At 45.6% G+C, this 19,442-nt stretch overlaps 1 protein-coding gene across 18 annotated transcripts in view; it reads left to right on the plus strand.

Annotated features, from left to right (window-relative positions):
* The window catches only part of ITPR1 (inositol 1,4,5-trisphosphate receptor type 1), a 183,542-nt gene that overhangs the window by 136,061 nt on the left and 28,039 nt on the right, over positions 1–19,442 (plus strand). For all 18 annotated transcript variants that reach the window (XM_037386283.1, XM_037386287.1, XM_037386292.1 and 15 more), the window contains 9 exons: positions 502–682; positions 1,301–1,554; positions 6,321–6,521; positions 8,600–8,710; positions 10,015–10,110; positions 10,861–10,983; positions 12,000–12,104; positions 12,952–13,144; positions 16,901–17,023. In XM_037386283.1, the coding sequence (XP_037242180.1) occupies positions 502–682; positions 1,301–1,554; positions 6,321–6,521; positions 8,600–8,710; positions 10,015–10,110; positions 10,861–10,983; positions 12,000–12,104; positions 12,952–13,144; positions 16,901–17,023 (1,387 nt within the window). The remainder of the gene's footprint in view (positions 1–501; positions 683–1,300; positions 1,555–6,320; positions 6,522–8,599; positions 8,711–10,014; positions 10,111–10,860; positions 10,984–11,999; positions 12,105–12,951; positions 13,145–16,900; positions 17,024–19,442) is intronic.

The raw sequence follows: 19,442 nt of genomic DNA on the forward strand, positions 1-19,442 counted from the left end.
ACATTGACTATAGCATGTTATGAGTCACAATCCCTTTGGTTAAAGGGCAGGAAGACAGGACAGTTCTTCCTCCTCTGTATTTGGCTCATACTAGTTTTGTTTCTGAACTGAGAATCAAATTATAGATAATTCCATTGTCCTGTCCTTACCTTAATTCATTGTACTTACCTTAATTCATTGTACTTACCTTAATTCATTGTACTTACCTTAATTCTGTTGCTGAAAGAGAAGCGTGCTGCCTAAATGTATTAGGGCTAGCGTGATTTACTGCACTCACTTTTCTTTAAAAATACATTTGGAAGTTGTTAACAAGGGAGTTAACGTAGCTGAGACACTTGGGCTGCCTTAACAATAACATATGAGTTCCTGTTGCTCCAGGTTTTGCTTTACTGAAAACTAACCTCCCAGTCCTTCAGGATATCATGCAGTGCCGAAAGGTGAAATGATCTGTATTCAAACTTGTGTATGGAGGTATAGATCCTGTTCCTTTTTCTCTTGTAGCATTCGTTCTTCTGCCGACTGACAGAAGATAAGAAATCTGAAAAGTTCTTTAAGGTTTTTTATGATCGCATGAAAGTGGCACAGCAAGAAATCAAGGCTACTGTCACAGTCAACACTAGTGACTTAGGAAATAAAAAGAAAGATGAGGAGTCAGACAGAGATGTACCGAGCAGGAAAAGAGGTAATCCCCAGTTCTTCCGTTTCTAAAGTGACAAGGGAGTAAAATGCTGTGTTTTGAACTCATTTCAATTGATGCAATAATGCTCTGATCTCTGATCCCACAGAGCAAAGTTCAGAGATCAGTGCTGCCCTGGCTCGGGATTTCAAGAGCTTCATCCCCTCTTCATCCATTTGTGAGATTGTGCTATTGAAATGATGAAAAGTATTTCTGAGATGAGACTCTGCCGCCTTGTCTATCGTGACAAGCTGCCCTAATCTGATTCGTAGTAATGACCCTGGACAGTGGGTTGTGGTCAGTGCCTTCTCTAACAATAAGTGGAGAAATCCTAATTTCCCTTTATAGCAGGTCCTCCTGTATCTCCTGATAGTGCTAAATGTGTGTGCTCTAACCAATTAATACCAGAATTTGTAACTCGATGTGGTTTGCATAAAAGGTGCAAAGAGCATAACATGATATCCTTCTAAACTCCAGACCCTCATGTCACACTAAACGTACTTACCACAGAGCTGATGATGAGTAGCTGGCCTGCGTGTGAAATGAATGGGAGATGTGTGAACAGATTTTTCTGGTCCTCTTTATTTGGTTTGCCTAAAGAAAATCTGTTCTTATGTGTTTTAGTGAGAGAGCCTATGACCCAAATTACTGAGGAGGTCCGGGATCAGTTGCTGGAGGCCTCTGCAGCTACAAGGAAGGCTTACAACACTTACCGGAGGGAGGCTGATCCTGATGACCATTATTCAGCAGGAGAAGGAGCACAGTCTGCGGCAGACAAGAGCAAAGATGACCTGGAGATGAGTGCTGTGATCTCAATAATGCAACCCATCCTCCGGTTCTTGCAGCTGCTCTGCGAAAACCACAATCGGGATTTGCAGGTAGAGCCTGGTTCCCTCCTGAGCCAACGTGCTCGTGTCGCCTTGCGCTGTCACTGCTGCCCCTTCGTCTCACTAACCCCATGCCTTTTTAAATGGATACATGACCGATTTGGGGGGTTTGGGCCTTGAAGATAATCCAAAAGAAGTATTTATACCTTGTTGGGCAGACAGGGAAGTCCGGTTGTCCAGTGTTCAGTGGTCTTTTCAATTTTTATAGAAGGTGGTGGGATCAACACTTGATGTGGCTTTTTAAAAGTATGTCCTTAAAGCAAGTAAGTGTTCTGCTAGGAAGTTACTGATCTACTTTTGAGAGGGGAAGGAAAGGAAACTAAAAAAAAAGTCATGTAGGAAAGTAAAGAGAGCATTGGGACTTTGGTTGAGCAGCCCTCAAGCATTTGCTGGCTTTCCAGTGAACAGGTTCTCCTGGGTTTTCATGGGTCTGTTCATGTGTGTGGAGTTGAACGCATAGGGCTGGTATCAGGAAAGCCTCAGCTGGAGCCGAATCTGGTGAAGGGCAGCAAGAAGGGTTTCTAGGTTGTATCCACAGTGAAAGAGACCAGGGAGAGCATGGGTGTGGTGCTGAAAGGGCCAGAGGTGCCGGTGATGAAGGACGTGGAGAAGGTGAGGGTGCTCAGTGCCACTTTGACCTTGCTCTTGCCTGGTAAGACTGTCCTTCACAAACCCTAGGCCTCTGAGACCTGAGCGGAGGTCTGGAGCAAGGAAGCCTTACCCTTGGTGGAGGAGGATGGGGTTAGGAACCGTTTAGACAAGCTGGATATGCACAAGTCTGTGGTGCCTGGTGTGATGCCCCAGGTCCCCTCTGGAGTGCTGGGTTCTGTCCTGGGCTCCAGAGTCCAGCAGGGAGTCTCAAAGATGGCTAAGGGACTGGAGCATCTGATGGGCTAGGAGATGCAGAGGGAGCTGGGAGAGGCCAGGCTGGAGAGGAGAAGGCTGGGGACATCTCACCCTGCGTATAAATACCTGACCCAGGGACGTGGAGAGGACGGAGCCAGGCTCTGCTCAGTGGTACCCCAGGGCAGGGCGAGCAGGGTAGGAACAGACAGTTTCCAGAGGTCCTGCCAACCTCGGCTGTCCTGTGACACTCCGGGATGTGTTTGTGCAATTTTAAATAGCGAGCCCAGAACTTGTACGTTAGTAATCTTATCTAGCACGTGCCTCCACAAACGATAAGATTTTTGCTTACTAAATGGACTGCAATTAACAAGATTTTTGTTTGGTGTAGCCACTGCCGCTGGATTAGAATTGAATGCAAGCGAGGAGCTAGTGAGATGCAGTACAATGTACTAAATGCCCTCATAAAGGAGGAATAATTGCCTTGATTGCATATTGTTACATGGCACGCCAGCAGTGTGGGACCCTGCGTGAGTGCTTTTCAGACCTGCCAAATCACTTCCGCTGAACTGGAATGCCCTGCTGCTGGCAGTATGTGAAATCAGATCTGTACGATAGTGGTTCTGTGCTGGGAGCATGTAATTCTTCTAGCATTTTATAGGTGCTGAGGTTACATACATCAGGGTTTCTCCTAATTTCTTCAAAAAACTATTTGATCTTTGTTTTGTCAAACAATTTTCATGCCGTTAGCGATGTCGGAGACAAGTAGGATGGCAGTTTTATGTGGCAGTAGTCCAAACCGCACGCACATGATCCTGCTGATGCTGTCTTTGGCTAGGCACTGAGAGCTATAGGAGCAAAACTGAATTCAAGCCAGTGCAGAAACTTGGCCTGAGCTGTTCGACATCCTGAACAATTAGATTTCCCAAACAGCAGGTAGTTGCATTCAGCTCTCCGAGAAAAAGGTTGTAGGTTTGGTTTATTTAAAAAAAAAAAAAAAATGGGAGGAACAGTTTTTCAAGTATAATCCTTCTCCTGATGCTTGCCCGCCTTGATGCTTGCCTTTCTCCCTCAGCCCTGAGGGGGAGGCAGGAGTATCTGAAGCTTCAAAATCTATATGTCTGCAGCTAGTATGTTGTAACTGAGCTCCTTATCAATATTGCCAATGGACTGACTGCTCCAAAACTGTGCAAAATAGATTTGAATTGGAAGTGAATAGGGATCACCTGCCCAATGCAGTCACGGGTTTGTCAAACCAGGCATTTTACAACCATTACCAATTGTGAGTAGCCTGATGCTGTGCAAAAGCAGGAAAATGCAAGTCACAGCTGTAAGCGTTGATAGTTGTTTTAGACGAGGAGGAAGTCTGTGAAATGGCTTGGGATGTTGCAATACTGTGCCTTTTGCATCACTTGGCCACTCCCTTGGCAGATAAAACTGCAGTTTGTTCGGCACTGCGTGCGCTCAGGGTGCTGTCCCCCTCAGGCTTGCTCTGTGGGTCTGGGGGAGGAGTCGTAGTATGTTCATCCATGCAAGTAATGCAAGAAGTGGGACAGACGGGTGGATGCTGAAGTATGTTTTGTTACTCGTTTTGGGCTGAAAGCATCAAATTTTACGGCGGGGTACTCTGTTTCTCTCTCAGCACACGGATACTTGGGTGCTGTTATTAAACTTGCGTTAGGTCTGACCCTCAGCTGTGGGCAAGAGCTGAGCCTTGGAAGCAAAGCTGTCCTGGCTCCGGACCGCTGTAGCCAGCCTGTTTGGACAGGCCATGTCCCCACCAGCTTCCTTAGGGGGTCCTTTCTGTACCGACTCTTTTCTGAATGAAGGTGTCCCTGTGTACTCCCGAATCAGTCACGAGGACTGAAGCTTGTGACAAGCTGAGTGGAGCACGCGGTGCTGTGCACGAGAGCCGCGCTGGCTGGAGCAGCGGGGGCTCCCGGGGCAGGGACGGTGCCCTCGAGCCAGGGCCCGGCCGGTGGGACCAGCAGCCCAACACAGCACCGCAGCCACGCGTGAGCTTCAGCCTTACCCTCACAGATCCCACCTTCGTGGCAAAAATAACACTCGAGTTCTTTTGTTTTGCAAAATAAAAATGTTGTAGTAATATACTGGCCACTCACGCTCGGATTAAAGATGTGAGTTGGTAGGTTAAATACTAATTTTGTGCAAAAAAACCCAGGAGTTGATACAACTTTTAACATTGGACATTACCTAGGCTGTGTCCCCAGGGATCTGTTTCTTTTATTTGTAATTGCTGCAGGCAGAGCCAAGGTAGTCAGGAACAGAGCTCTGCATGGTGCAGGAGTGATTCAGTAATTCGACAGGGGGACGGTGCATACCTCAGGTTCGTTCCCACTGCGAGCAGTAGGATGGCACGTTCAGTATTGAAGAGTTGTGTTCCTGTACATAGCCTGTGAGATGCTCTGGTTGATGGAAAATTAAGAGCTTGATCTCTGGTGGCTGAGACGACAACAGACATTCACTGGGGCAGTTTCTCACAGTGCAGCAGGGTCTTACTCTCTAGTGTTTTCCTTCCCCTTGTTTAGCCATGTAACATTGTCCTTCTGCCTCCTGTGCCTCATTCCTCCTCTTTCCTTTGTGTTTATTGACTTTGGATCAAGAAGCTAAGGCTGGTATAAACCTATGTGTAATCAGAATAAATGCTGTAATGCAGCTGGGGAGCATTTTGTTTCATCACTTTTGGTATTATCCATTATTTTTGCTTTTTTCCTGGAGGGAAGGCACGAGCTCCAATTTCTGTAGCATCAACCTTTCTACATTCTGACAACTTAATCAAAAGTCAGGTTGCTAAATGAGCAATCAGTTGAAATGTGCTGAATCACTGTCACCTTTAGTCTGCATTCATAGACAGCATTTTCCGTTTTTTAGCTTAGCCTTCAATTGAATCTGGCAATTTCTCTGTCTGTTTGCCTTAAAAGACTTATTAGTCTGATGCAGGCACTAAAGGCATTTAACAGTGCTCCTCTGCCGGCTGGCAGAAAATACCTTGCTGGTTCCATAGTCCCATGCATCTTGTTCATCTGAGGGGGTTTTTTTCCACTTTTGAAATGTTTTGTAACCTGCTAGAATTAAGCTGGATAGGCGCTTTCCTGCTGAAACTTTGAGGAAAAGAAGGTGGTAGTGGCTGTCCGTTTTTACAGCACACCGCTGACAAACAGCATCTGAGTCACTGGGAAATTGTTTTTCATTAATTGTCCTCCTTTGTTTTGGTTGGGTTTGGGTTGGTGGTTTTTTATATGTATTTGGAATATAGGAGAGTGGAAACAAGTTTAATCCATGCTGATAAGTCTGGCATTTCATTAGAGGAGCTGCTCTTAATCAGCAGCTTCAAGCAGGGATTACAATAATTATGTGGGAAGAAATGCGACTGAGAGAATTGTGTTTCAGGCCGCCTTCCTTCAAGGCATGCAGTCATGCCTCCTCGCCACCATGCAGGTTGTGCTGCTGTGAAGCCAGAGCCAGGGAACTGCCGCTTGTGTCTCGGGGAAAGGTCTCGGGAGGAGAGCCTCGGGTGATGGTTAGCAGTGAGATCTAGTAGGCAGGCTGCAGGGAAGCTTCCAGGCTTGGCAGAGCTTTCTCTCCGCAGAATAGCCTGTTCTGTGCTGGGTTTCAGCACTCTGGCGATGCTCTTGGTTTGTTGCTCCTTGTCTTCTGTAAAATTTGAAGCCCACAGGCTTCTCTCTCAAGAGAGGTGTGTTGCCAGCAAGCCCTGAAAGAGGCTTCAATTGCTTGTAGAGGGTCCAGTGAAATTAGAGCAGTATACCACACAGTGCAATTGTGCATTGATGAACTTAATAAAATATTATGATCCAAACATCGGGTTTTATGTTTCTTTGGGTTTTGGGGTTTTTTTTCCCCCTTCCCTCCTGGCTTTGACACTCTCCTTGCAGAATTTCCTACGCTGCCAGAACAACAAGACAAACTACAACTTGGTGTGTGAGACGCTGCAGTTTCTGGACTGTATCTGTGGAAGCACAACTGGTGGACTTGGACTTCTTGGTCTGTATATAAATGAGAAAAATGTAGCACTAATCAACCAGACGCTGGAAAGTTTGACCGAGTACTGTCAGGGGCCTTGCCACGAGAACCAGGTAACGCTCCGTAGCTGTAAAATGCATCACCCTTTCCCCTACACTGCGCTGTGCTCATGGCTCTCAATCTGCGGACTCGTTTGTCTTACAGCGCTGCACTCTTGACTTGCCCTGCAAAGGGATTTTGGTTTGTTTGGGGTTTTTTGTTTATAAATTCATACAATCGACTTCTCTTTCCTGGGGCCCCCTCTGAGGAGTTGAACCACTCAAAGCAGTAGAGATTTTCCTGCTTTGCTAGGATTTCAGTTGTTTTATTAGACTTGACAGACAGGGAGAGTGAGGAATTTTTGAACTTCATAGTAAAAATGTTGCTAAAATCAAGCTGTGTTGCCTGTTGCAAGTGAAGCCAGGAACGTGCCCCTGCTCCCAGCCTGAAGGGAGAAGGTTGAGCTCTGTAGCTTCATTACTGAAGGTGATAACCACGTTGAGGTTGTTTTCAGGTGTAGCTCTGTGTGTAGAACCAGGTGCTTGTTGCTGCCAGCTGTGCATGCGCTTGCTCGGGGATGTGGTGGTGGTTCCTGATGAGGATGGGTTGGGTGTTGGGGAGGACCGCCATGTCTGCTGGGGGGGAGGCAGCCTCTGTCCAGCTCCCCCCAAACCACGCTCACTGTCAGTGGTACCTTCTGCTCCAAGCTGGAGTAACTGTTTTAAAGCAAGAATGGTCGTTGAAGTAATCCTGTTACAGGGAAGGCATAACTGAATAACAATAATCCTGTTCGATAAAGCAGTTAGTGACCCACAGATGGACTTGGTCAGCTCTGTGCCTCGAAAGTTGAATGATGGGCAAGAAATACGGGAAGATACTTCGCGTAAGCAGGAGTTTTTGGGTGCTCAAGAATTACAGTTTGCTTCTGTGGGAAGGATCAGAGGGCAGGGGCGGCTGTCCTGCTGGGCCACACTCTGCCACTTCACCTTCCAGCAGGTTGTACAGCTGTGTTTTAGAGCATCGTACCAATAAGGCCCATTTCTTCTACTTTTGGTCTAAATGTGACCCTTGCTGTAACTGTTTCAATGAGTCAAATGCAGTCTGAATGTCTAGGGTAAACCATACGCAAGAGATCGCTGCCCCAAAATAGTTTTGCAAACTGGCCACTCTGTGGCATTGACTCAGCAGGTAACGTGCTCACGGTGTGGGTCAGAGCACTGTGCCGCTGGGCTGGCATGACCTCGTATGTCCTGTGCTTCAGGGTGGGTGTCACCCTTCTAACAAGCAAACTCAGGCACTTGCAGACATGGATATCTGCTTATTTTCTCCATTTGCATATGATTTGAACTACAGCATGGTGTGAAAGGCCTGGAATATGACTTTGAAAAAGTCTTCGAGATTATCTGTCTTTTGAAGTGCTTTTTCTTTGCACACTCAAACAATTTACAGCAAAGCTAAACAAAGAGTGGTGGGGGTGACTGATGTTCAGATGAAATCTAAACTATGAAATCATTATCTATGCAAGAAGATACATGAGGCTGTACACATCCGTTCATCACTGACAGTTTCTCCGTTGTATGTATCAGATAGAATAACAACCTTGAGACAGCGGTATGGATCTTCACAGTGGAGCTCAGCAGCAGAGCCAGGCTCTGGATTTTGAAGCCAGCAAGCTACCGTGGGTTTGTACGTTTTAGTATAGACCTTTATAAAAGCAGGGTTAAAGGGTAAGCAAGGAGGTTATGGAAACTCACATTCTTTGGTTGGACAGGACTGAAGTAGGTGTTGATTGGTACATGTAAAATAAAGAAAACTCTCCCTAATCTTAGTAAAACAGTGTTCTTCCTTAGCTGTGTGCTCAGCCTGGATGCTTTGGCATCTAAATGCTTCGTTTATCAACTGTGTTGCTTTCTGCTTCCTGCGGCTGGGTGGTTTCAGTAGGACATGCCATGGCTGATGAGAGGAAAAGCTTGAAGCAAAACGCCTTAATCTTTTGTTATTCCACTGACTGAAGTTTTCTGTTCAGTTATCCATCTCAAACAGCTTACGAGGTGATGAAAGAGGTGACTCCTCTGTTCTGGCTGGGTCACCAGCCTAGGCTGCATTTTTAGTGTAGACAATTGGTGAAATCTGATGAATTTTCTTTGGACAGAACTGCATTGCTACTCACGAATCCAACGGTATTGACATCATCACAGCATTAATTCTCAATGACATCAACCCTTTGGGAAAGAAGAGGATGGACCTCGTGTTGGAACTGAAGGCAAGTGAATACTTTGTGTGATCCGCGTTAACAGTAAGATGAAACATAATTTTATTGTTGGAATTATGTGGGTGTTTATTATATCCCAATATTCATAAGTGCCAAAAAATTATATGCATCAGCGAGCTGGAGGCAGTGCCCAAACATTGTTTGTCACGGGTATTTCTTCTTTTAAATGGCAGCATGGACCCACAGGTTTTTAGGTGTGGGGGGGTGCAGGCAGTTGAGATATGCGGAGGAATCCTAAAAAGTTTTTCTGTTAAAGACGTAAAGCTGATAAAAATTTTTCTGTTGTTTTTTGATTAAAAAGTGTACACGTAAAAGTACAGAAAAATGGAAGTAAAACTCCTCACGCTACATCTAGTTTCCTAATACTTTATTGCTGTTGTTTAATCATCAAGTATTTTGTAGGGCTGTTCATAATAATGCTGAAATAATTAGCGCTGGTGCTGGTTTCAAAATACGCTAGGAGGTTGTCCTCTAGCAGCAGTAGTCACAGAGCACTCCTGCCACAGCATATGTTTTAGAAATATTTCCTTGCTGACTTATTGTCCTGCCTTATAGTGCAATGTCTAGTTGTTTTCCGCTGCAGACTCACACCATTATTAGGGGTAATGTGGGGTTTTTATTATTCTAAATAAAAAATGCTTTTAGACTCAATTAGCATTATACTTCAAAATTAAATACTTTTATTGGTTTTTATTGTCAGTCATGATGGATTTTAATCTTAATTGTTTGTATTAAAGTAGTCTGGTGCCTTGTGGTAGTTTCCCATTTCCTCCCTCTCTTTCTTGGCATTAGCAGGTTGCTGAGTAATTTTCAGTTAAAAGCAGCAAAGCACGTCTGTGTCTTCAGCCTGGGCTGTCCTTTGATTTAATCACACCAGTGTCTTCAGTAAAGCTGAGCTGCACCATTTTGGAGCTGATAGCTTGTAATAAAGCTGCAGTATCTTTAAAACCAAACAAAATAATACAGGCTTGAAACATCAGTGCTTTAGAAATTTAAACCTTAATGTGGGTTAATGTGATACCTCTCACTAAATAGGGTTTGGAAAATAAACTGGTAAAAAATACTACTAAGTTGTATATTTCAATAATGAGAAGAGAGGGGGTGTGCTTTGCGAGTGAGGGTGTAGGAGTCCTGCAGTGGGCTGGGTGGAAAAGTCTGCCTTGCCCACGGCTCGTGTTTGTAGAACCCAGGCACCTCGAGCCCTTCTGGGCAGGAGGGGTGGCAGTGCTCAGGCTGCGTATCCTCATTTTTTGACTCCTGATAGTGACTGCCGTTGTTTTTTCCCCTCCCTTCAGAACAATGCTTCAAAACTCCTCTTGGCGATCATGGAGAGCAGGCACGACAGCGAGAACGCGGAGAGGATCCTCTACAACATGAGGCCCAAGGAGCTGGTGAGTCTCTGGGTCACTCCAAGACTCCCAGCTCCCCTCGAGCCCAGTGCGGTGGGGATGCTGGGGTGGCTGCATACAGCCCGGGGGTGCTGCGGGGGCTCTGTGCATGGATCGATGACAGCTGGGGGACCTTTCAAGGATTTGGTTGAACGAGTGGAGTATCCACAGGGGATGGGTCTGCCTGGTTCCCCAGCAGCACAAGCACTTAGGAAAGCCATGTTCAGCACTATGGAGGCATTCAGCATCCTGTGTAAGGCGGGGAAGGAGCATCATCTGGTGCTTTGGGATCCACATCTAGAAGTTATTTGCACAAGAGAACCGAAAATTTCTTGTGACCTGAAAGCAGTTCAATAGACTGTAGCGGGCTTTTGGGCTGGTTAATGTATTAACTGGTGAAAACAAAGCAGGAGATCCAAAGTACAGCTGAAACGCTGTCGGCATGTCTTGGTGCACGTAGCTGCAGCGGGGGGCAGAGGTCAGAACGTGATGCAGCGTGCAGTGAGGGTGGCCCGGAATATATTACCTAGAGGGGAACATGAAGTTGAGTTTCTTGTGTCAAAGAGCTGGGCTGAAGTTGCTGAGTTCAGGTCTCCTGTTTTATCCTGGATGTTGAGAAGCCCGCTGACCTTCCTCTTGACTGTATATGTTCAGGTCCCTTTTGCCTCTGTAGGAGTGCCCAGTGTACACTGGCCTTAGACTTCAGCCCCCAGCCTGAACTGTCACTTCATGGGCCTGTGTGTCTCTTTCTAGGTGGAGGTGATAAAGAAGGCTTACCTGCAGGGAGAAGTAGAATTTGAGGATGGAGAGAATGGGGAAGATCTTGCAGCATCTCCGAGGAACGTGGGACACAACATTTACATACTGGCTCATCAGGTAGCATTTCACCTACCGCTTCCACAGTACCAAGTGTCAAAAACTATGAATAGCAAGAGGTCTGCTGTTCCCTGATGTTATTTTAATGGCTGGCCTCTGAGACAAGCTTACGGCACGTTCTCTGTTTATCAGAGCAAATTCCAATCCTTAAAGAATCAGAAAAGAAATTTCTATAAAACAAGAACTTTTTTGGAGCTTTTTTTTATAATGGGAAGTGGGCAGGCTCTTGACCAAGTTTCTGAAGACATGTGATTCAAGTTCTTGGCGGTGCTGAGAAGCAATGTATTATTGTTCAGCTGTATCAAAGGTTACTTTATACTCCCAAAGAAATTCTACTCAAATACAGATCAATTAAACTGTAAGCAGAAATCTCACTCTGCTTTTATGGTTGGTACCACATTCTCTTAATGTTGTAGCCAGTCAGGTTTATTGTGTTGATACAATGTGGTGTTTGAAAGGTAAAAGACCAAGGCGGGGAAATATATATCTAGACCTACTTTAATACGTTGTTGCTGCATGTATCACTCCACTAGAGACTTCTTGTTCCTTTAGCATCTAAGAAGACCATCACTTGTGCCCTAAGATGAATTCAGAGCCTCCAGAAGCCTGTTTGGAGCAGTGCTCTGTGCATGTGCTTTTCAGTGGGTGCACATTTTCCCTTCCATCCCTGTCAAGAACTTGTGTGATTAGCACACCTTTGAGTTAGGGTGGATGTAGAAGGACAGACTGAATGTGAATGTTCAAACAGTTTCCCAAGTCAGGCAAAGGGTGGGAGAGCATGGGTAAAAGAGGACTACAAGACGGATATTAAAAAAATACATATTTGAATCATTCTGACTTGCTCCCAAAATAGAGCTGCAGGGTGTCTGGTTGGAATAGAACAAGCCTTCTGTCAACTTTGCCCTTTCTTAGCAGCTGACTGCATACTATTTCTTATTTTATGCCAAAAATCAGAAATTTAATATCATAGAGAGACATCTGGTGTCTCCCACTCCCTTTTCATTCCTTTATTTTAGTTGGCTCGTCATAACAAAGAGCTGCAGAACATGCTGAAGCCGGGAGGTCAGATAGAGGGAGACGAGGCTCTGGAGTTTTACGCCAAGCACACGGCACAGATTGAGGTACGGGGAAACTGGTGGCTGCCGGGAGGTGTGTGGGGGGAGATGATCTGCTGCCGAAAGAGCCGCCTGGAAGAGAAACGGTGGAGTTAAACACTGGTTGCATTATACGTGGTATTTTGATTGAACTGACTACCTGTGTGTGGACTGTCATCTTTGACATGGGAATATATGTGCACTTTTTTTTTTTATTTTATTTTTTGACAGCCGCTGGGGGGGAGCTATTTTTGAGCTGTCATGTGTGGGCTTTAAGATGGAGCTGAGCAGAGCTCTGTTGGCAGGAGGAAGTGTAACTTCACTTCTGTTATATTTTGGCCGGTACTATTGCTGAATCCATGAAGTTACTGATAGCTTTTGCTATTCTTTCTGTATTAAAATGACAGTTTGGCCTGATGTACAATCTAAGATACTTCTAGAGAGTAAAACACACACAAATATGGGAATTTCACAAAACTCTAATAAGCAATATAAATATAACTGTTATCCCGTATACTTACCCATGCAGTGTGTGGCTAAAATTTGCAAAGATTCTTGATTTGGGCAACCAGATTGCTCTGAAATCTAGCACAGCTTTGGTGCAGGATTCACTGGGCCCTTGGAAATCCCAGCTGAGAACGGTATTGCCAGGATAAGACCACAGCACAGAAATTATCAGTCCTGGAGCTAAATGTAGGCCTGCTTTAAAAGGTAAATTAAATGAAATCTCTGTCAAGCTGCTGTTCTATGGAAATGTATCCAAGTTTCTACATGCAGCTGGTTTGAAAGAGGGTGGCGGGTGGGGGGAAGCAGACAAACCAAGACATAAAAGCATTTAAAAGCTTGGAAGAACTGTAATAAGGCTGCCTTTCAGATTGTCAGGTCGGACCGTACCATGGAGCAAATAGTCTTCCCCGTGCCCAGTATCTGTGAATTCCTCACGAAGGAGTCCAAGCTGCGGATCTATTATACCACGGAAAGGGATGAGCAAGGCAGCAAGATCAATGATTTCTTCATGAAATCAGAAGACCTCTTTAATGAGATGAACTGGCAAAAGAAATTGCGAGGTAGGTGGCTGTTGCCAGTGTGGTTGTGTGGAGCGTTACCAGCAGAGCGCTGAGGTCAGGTTTTCGGAGTTTGAAACATTGGGTCGGTAGCAGATGGTTCCCCAGTGTGGCAGCGACCTTGATAATTGTTTGAAAGAGTCTGCTCCTCTGCACGATGGCAATATGCTGTAATGAAGTCAAGCTTAATGCAAGAGCAATATGGACCAACTGGAGGGGATCCAGGGGAGAGCAGCAAGAAGGATCACAGGTCGTCTTTTTTAAGATCCAACAGGAAGGAACAAATTTGTGGAGGCTTAGCTTAAATGAGAAGGCATTTGGTGGCAGGGAGAAATGGAGAGGACACAGCTGAAGAAAGTCGTGATCCGTTCTCTGTCCCTGCACGGGGTACACGAAGCTGTTCCCTTGCATTGCCGGAAGGAATAGGGTTGGGTAGTGCAGCGTGAACTCACGGCATCTCCAGCAACGGAGGTATCTAAGAACAGGTTAAACGTGCATTTTCCAGTAATAGTAGAAGTAGAATTCGTCCTTTCTTTGGGCAGGGAATAGACTGGCAGACAGGCTGGTGAAGTCCCTTCCAGCCTGGCTAAAATACCTGAAAGCAAGCATTTTCAAGCACTACTTTTCCCTATGAGGGTCCGACTGGCAACTAGGAAAACTTTAAATTGTATTTTAATTCATACTGTGGCACCACTTCCCCTAGTAAAGTTTCTAACTCATTTGCTTAAAATTATTTTTTTAAAAAGATATGGTTTCTTGTTTTGCTAAAGGAGAAACGTTGCACTCGAGGCTCAGCTTCAGTGGGCAGTGATGAGGGGTTAGAATTTATTGACAGCGCTCTGAAGCAGGAGAGGTGAAGCAGTTCTATCCTGCTCAAGGGATCGTCTGCCATCTGATACCACTGGTGCTGCCTGTGCCTGAATCGGCTGAACTCTGGTTTTAGGGCAAGAGCACAAACTAGCCCGGGACCACCTCCCAGAGCCAACGGGCGAGCAGATTTCTGCTGCAGAGCTGCGTGCTGCTGCCAGCCACCCAGGCCCACTGCTGTGCCTGGCAGTCACAGCAAAGGTCTTCCCCCGACAGAGATCTTGCTGGTACTCGGTCAGCGTTGCGTATTGTAGGAAAAAATTCAGTGAGAGGGGACCTCTTGACCTTCCTCATTGTGAAAATTATTTTGGTATAAAATGGTTTTCCCTTGTTGCAGCCTCTTGACAACTGCATTTTGCCCTTTCACTGTGCACCCCCAAGAAGAGGCTGGGCTCTTCCCAGTCTGTTGTTAGGATGCGTATGCACAGTTCACACTAGAGCTGATGATGTGTTCCACATTTGGTAACGGCAATGCAATATTTGCTTCTGATTGTTGGGGTGTATGTGTGTGTACTTACATATTAATAAGTCTTAACAGGGAAAGGCAATTGTAATCATATTATTTAAAATTATCAAGGTCAGGTTTAGATAAGACCACCTGAAACTTGGTCAGCTCTGCTGAATTATTCTTCATGTGTATGAATACTAAACAGAGCGGAGCTATTTCCACTGAACAATGGATTAGTCCTTCTGGCAGCATCAAAATCCCCAGGAAGCTGCTTCCTAAAATGACTTCTAAGAGCTCCACAAGGAATAGGGGAATATATATCCTAAACAAATGGGCAACTTTGACAACATCTATGTATTCTGTTAGATTTTGTTGTTTCAGTCACTTTACTTGTCTTTGAGGCTATCTCCAGGCAAGCTGTGAAGGCATCCATAATTAACAACAGGCCAGCATCAATCAAAATCCACCTGCGGAAGTGGGGAATATTTCTTTTTTCTTTATGAAGCTGGAATCGCTTAGTCTGTCTCCTGATATTCTGGTCTTGTTTGGCCTCTAAGTGATATTCTGGGTTTATACAATTGTTTCTCACATCTTACAAACACGTTTGTGTTTTCAAGACGTGACAGGCTGGCAGTGCTCTGTGCTGCAGTCGTGCAATACTGCTTACTGTTCATTCAGACTTGAGGAAGACTTCTTAAAAAAGCCTTTATAAAAGCCCAGGTACTCCCCCCTTCAGCTGGTGGTGCTAGCCCATACTCTAAGCACCGTAAGTCTCCCAAGGAATCAATTAAGAATTCAAATGAGTCTGCCAAAACCAGGCAGAAGTGCTACACGGGGCTGGTAGTCTGTGCCTGTCCCCAAAGAAAGATTTAAATTAAAACCTGGAACTTGATAATGACCCTTTGTATAACAATTTCATACAAATGAATTCAACCTGCTTACAAATGCTTCCAGTTAAAATAAGACCAAGAACAGAAATAATATAGACATCAGCGTATTATACGTTCGAAACATTGCTACATTGCGTTTCAGTGAGGCTTAACATGTGCCTGGCTAATTAGGTGCAATGAAGCTTGTATTCTCTCAGTGACAGGGTACCTTTTTGTAGTCCTTCCCTTTGCATTCAGCTGTTCAATACATTTGCTTTTTATGTGCATTTCAACTCAGTATAATGAGACATTGTGTAATTCTTTTAACCCATTTTTTTTTTGCTTAGGATGCTAGAAGAGGTGATTTGCTGAAGCGAGGTGGTGGCTACTGTGAGGCTTAGTAGCGCTGCATTCATTAATTTACTCTTCAGCCCCAGAGTCTGTATTTTCATCTTTTCCCTAAATTTCACTGTGAGCTTCTGTTCCTTTGCTCTCTGATATCTGTACACGTTGCATCCTTCAAACAGGGGAAAACATGAGTTCTTTTCCTTCTTTGAGAGCATTTTTAATAGATTATTTTCCCCCCCCAGCTCTATGTTTCAGGAGTACACAGTGTGCTGTACAATAAGCCTGCAGGAGCTAAAATCAGGGGGATTTTGCCTTGATGCGGAGGGAATTACTGTAAGGCAGCTTCTTAGCTGTCCTTGTCTTCTGCTCTGCGACCACTTCCGAAAATGAATCTTTTTGTTTTCTGTGTTTCTTGAGTCTAGCTGCAGAGATTATTAAAATTAGGAGTCTTTTTGAAAAGTATTTGTATGTACCATTAAGACTTTAAAATGTGCATCTGTTTAGCTGTACGCCGAGCTCTGTGCAGATGTGCTGGTGTCCTTTGCCCACGGGGCAGAGGGAGGGCCAGCCGAGCTTCAGCTCCGTTATTATTCTGGGGCTGTGTTGGTCTGTTACCCAGCTTGAAGTAGAGCCTTACTTGCTTGGCAGCTAGTCCTAAACATTTTAGCTTTACTGCTGTATCGCTATGCTGCATTTTGTGTCTTAATTGCCCGCCTTGCCCTGTCTTCACTGCGCGTTTTTTTCTGGCTTGCTGCTGCGGCGGAAGAGAGGTTCGAAGGTGGGCAGCATCTCGCGTAGGTGAGCTGCTGGCAGCGGCGTAACTCAAGATGGGGCTGAATCTCATCGGTGCTGATGTGGACAGATTTTCTTCCTCCTAATTGTTCTCCATGTGATTTTTGAGTCCAAAGTATATGATTAGGGGAAACCTGCAGTCCCTGGCCTCTGCATTTCTGAACCCGTTCTGATGCTGCCCCTAAATCACGTTTGAATATACTTTCCTCTTTAACATGACTCCTTTGCCTTAGAGCATGATCTGGGAGACTGGAAGTATCCAAATATAAAGAGTAATCAAATGAACTTCAGAATAAGCCATGAATATTACTACTGTTGATGCTGTGCTTTTGGGCAAACTGAAGATAAATTAAGGGGGTTTTGAGATGAATTTTTTATATCAATCTCTTATTTTTAAAATGCTCTATTAAAAAGAATTCTTTTTCTCTTTTGCAGCTCAGCCTTTCCTATACTGGTGTGCTCGCAACATGTCCTTCTGGAGCAGTATTTCCTTCAACCTGGCTGTCCTTATGAACCTGCTCGTAGCCTTTTTCTATCCATTCAAAGGAATTCGAGGAGGTACCAGTATTTAACATACAAAAATATGTGAACGAATAAGGTATAATGAGCCAAATTCTGGCCTCCCCTTGTGTCTGTGCACCCCTGTTTACTTCAGTGGGGATGGGAGTACAGAAATTGGCTTTTTTTTAATTGCCTTGATTTAAATTGTGCTATGCTCTGACTTTTTCTTGAGGCATTTATAAGGAAAGAGTAGAGCCATGCTTTTTCCTAGGGGAAAAAATTATCAAAGACAGACATCCACCTTTAATTACTTGACTGTTCTACGTTGGTTTAAAGTTCCATAATTAAGTACTGAACTAAAAATATGAGAAATGTTAATTTGTTGTTTTCCTTGAGCTTGCATTTTCTTAATGTCATTTTCCATAAAATTCTGGTGGTTACCTAGCACTTCAGGAGGTCTCCAAGCAGTGGGGTGAGGGCGATTACCCGCTGCGGGCAGGAGGGGCATACGGGTGGGGTGACTGCCCTGTGCCATTAGAATCTGATGGAGGATACAGGAGAGCCTGTTTCCCCTCTGTGACTGCCTCTCGTGGGGGTCCCTTACCCCTGCGAGCAGAGAGCGGAGGTGGCCCCAGGGAGCGAGGAGCGTGCCAGCCGTGTCCCCTGGCTCGGGAGCGACCTGCCGCTGCGAGGGTCCTTGCCATGAGCGGCTGGCAGCCGGGCTCGCTGTCGTTTCTAACGTGACGTATGGGTTAACATGTGCGATTCGTGTGGGGCTGCACAATCTTACTGTAATAGGTTTCATGGAAGCTGCTTTTGTTCCAAACAGACAGTGGGTTCGTGCAACGGGGTTTGTTCTTAGAGCCAACTCCGTAAATACTCCTGGTGGAGCCCTGATGAGATTCAGCTGCTCTTCCTTAGATCCAGCCTCTCCCAAAGGATGTTCCTCAGCGCGGGTCAAGGGGTGGACCCATGTCAGCAAAAATCGGGGAAATCAAGAGCAATATTCTTGTGAATGCCTCTATCGTGCTTATCCCTTGCAAAGCTGCTGTATAGGAAGGAGCTTTTTCCACATCTGTGGAAAACTGGAGTAAACAAGGACCCAGCAATAAAACCTCCTCCTGGAGAGGGTGATTCATGTTCAAGCCTTCGCTTCCCTTTCTTTGAGGTTCAGCACAACAGGGCCAGCTAGATGCTTATCTTTTCCTGCTGAACTTCCCTCTGCATCTTTGTCCCATTCAGCACCACGTACAGGACCCAGAGACAGCGCGGCTCGAAGAGAGCAGCACCCTGCACGTAGCAGTCATCAGCAGAGCTCTGCCTGTGCGGCGTGAAAGCCGCTTCACCCTTCCTTGCAGCTCACCAGTTAATTTAGATTGAGGAGAGCTGTGGTTTTGTCCGAGTAGTGTTTGATAATAGCAGCTTCTGGTCGCAGTGGGCATGGGAGACTTGCGTTTAGGGGTTCTGCCTCCTGATAAAGCCTGTGAGAAGGTGCACAATATTTTATAGCAAATCCGGTGTTCCTGAGGGGGGGAAGAGCGTTGTTACCTTCTGCAGCAGCCGGCCGTGGTTTCGGCTGCGGCACCTCAGCGTCGCAGGCTGTGGCAGCACGGGGCTGCCCCATCCCGTCCTGGCCGGCAGCTGCCTGGGGGCTTGTAAAAGGCACGAAGAGCAACTGAATTGTCTGTCCCTAGTTTTGAAGATGACAAGTTTAAATTTAAAGGTCTGTATTTACGGCTGCTAGGAAAGCTGGTAATTAAGTAAGTTCATTGAGATTACCATTACAGGACTGTGGAGGGGATTATTTGGCATTTTGAAGATGCCCTACCCTACATGTTTGAAATAACCAGGTAATGTTTTTTGATAAAATCTCTTCCTCTACTCGTTACAGTCAAAAGTGAAAAATAATTGAATACATGTGTATTTTATATTTGCCTTTAAAAAAAGAAGATTCTTCGAAACAGACCATTTGGGGGAAGTTGTCAGTGTCTTGAAGTGCTCAGACACTGTGAACTGAGTAGCTGATTATCTTCTGACTGTAGCAGCAGCTGTAAAACTTCTGACTTGAGGGGCAGAAATAAAACCGGATGCTTGGAATTTGGTACTGGCATGGTGAGAATTCCAGAGACAGGGAGAGCTTCCCTCCTGGTTACACGTTCCTCCTGCCCACAGTCATGTAAGGGGCTGCACGTGCTTGCGGCGATGCTGTGACGTTGGGCTGGGTGCTGGCAGTTAATGCTGGGTGACCGCTGGCTCGGCGACCTTCCTTTGCCAAGGGCAAAGGCTCCGCTCCCAGTCTGCTCCCAGTCTCCTCCCATCCCCAGGAAGGAGAGACGAGCCGTGCCCGGAGCCCCTGCTCTGTCGCGCGAGCTCTCTCCCAGCTCGGGTCCCACTGGGGGCTTTTTGCGCCCTGGCGTTGCGCTCCACATGCCGATGGGGTCGGGCTTTTCCGAGGTGGGTGCTACAGGCAGCGGTT

This window comes from Falco rusticolus, chromosome 4, assembly GCF_015220075.1.
Source record: "Falco rusticolus isolate bFalRus1 chromosome 4, bFalRus1.pri, whole genome shotgun sequence".
Taxonomy (NCBI): domain Eukaryota; kingdom Metazoa; phylum Chordata; class Aves; order Falconiformes; family Falconidae; genus Falco; species Falco rusticolus.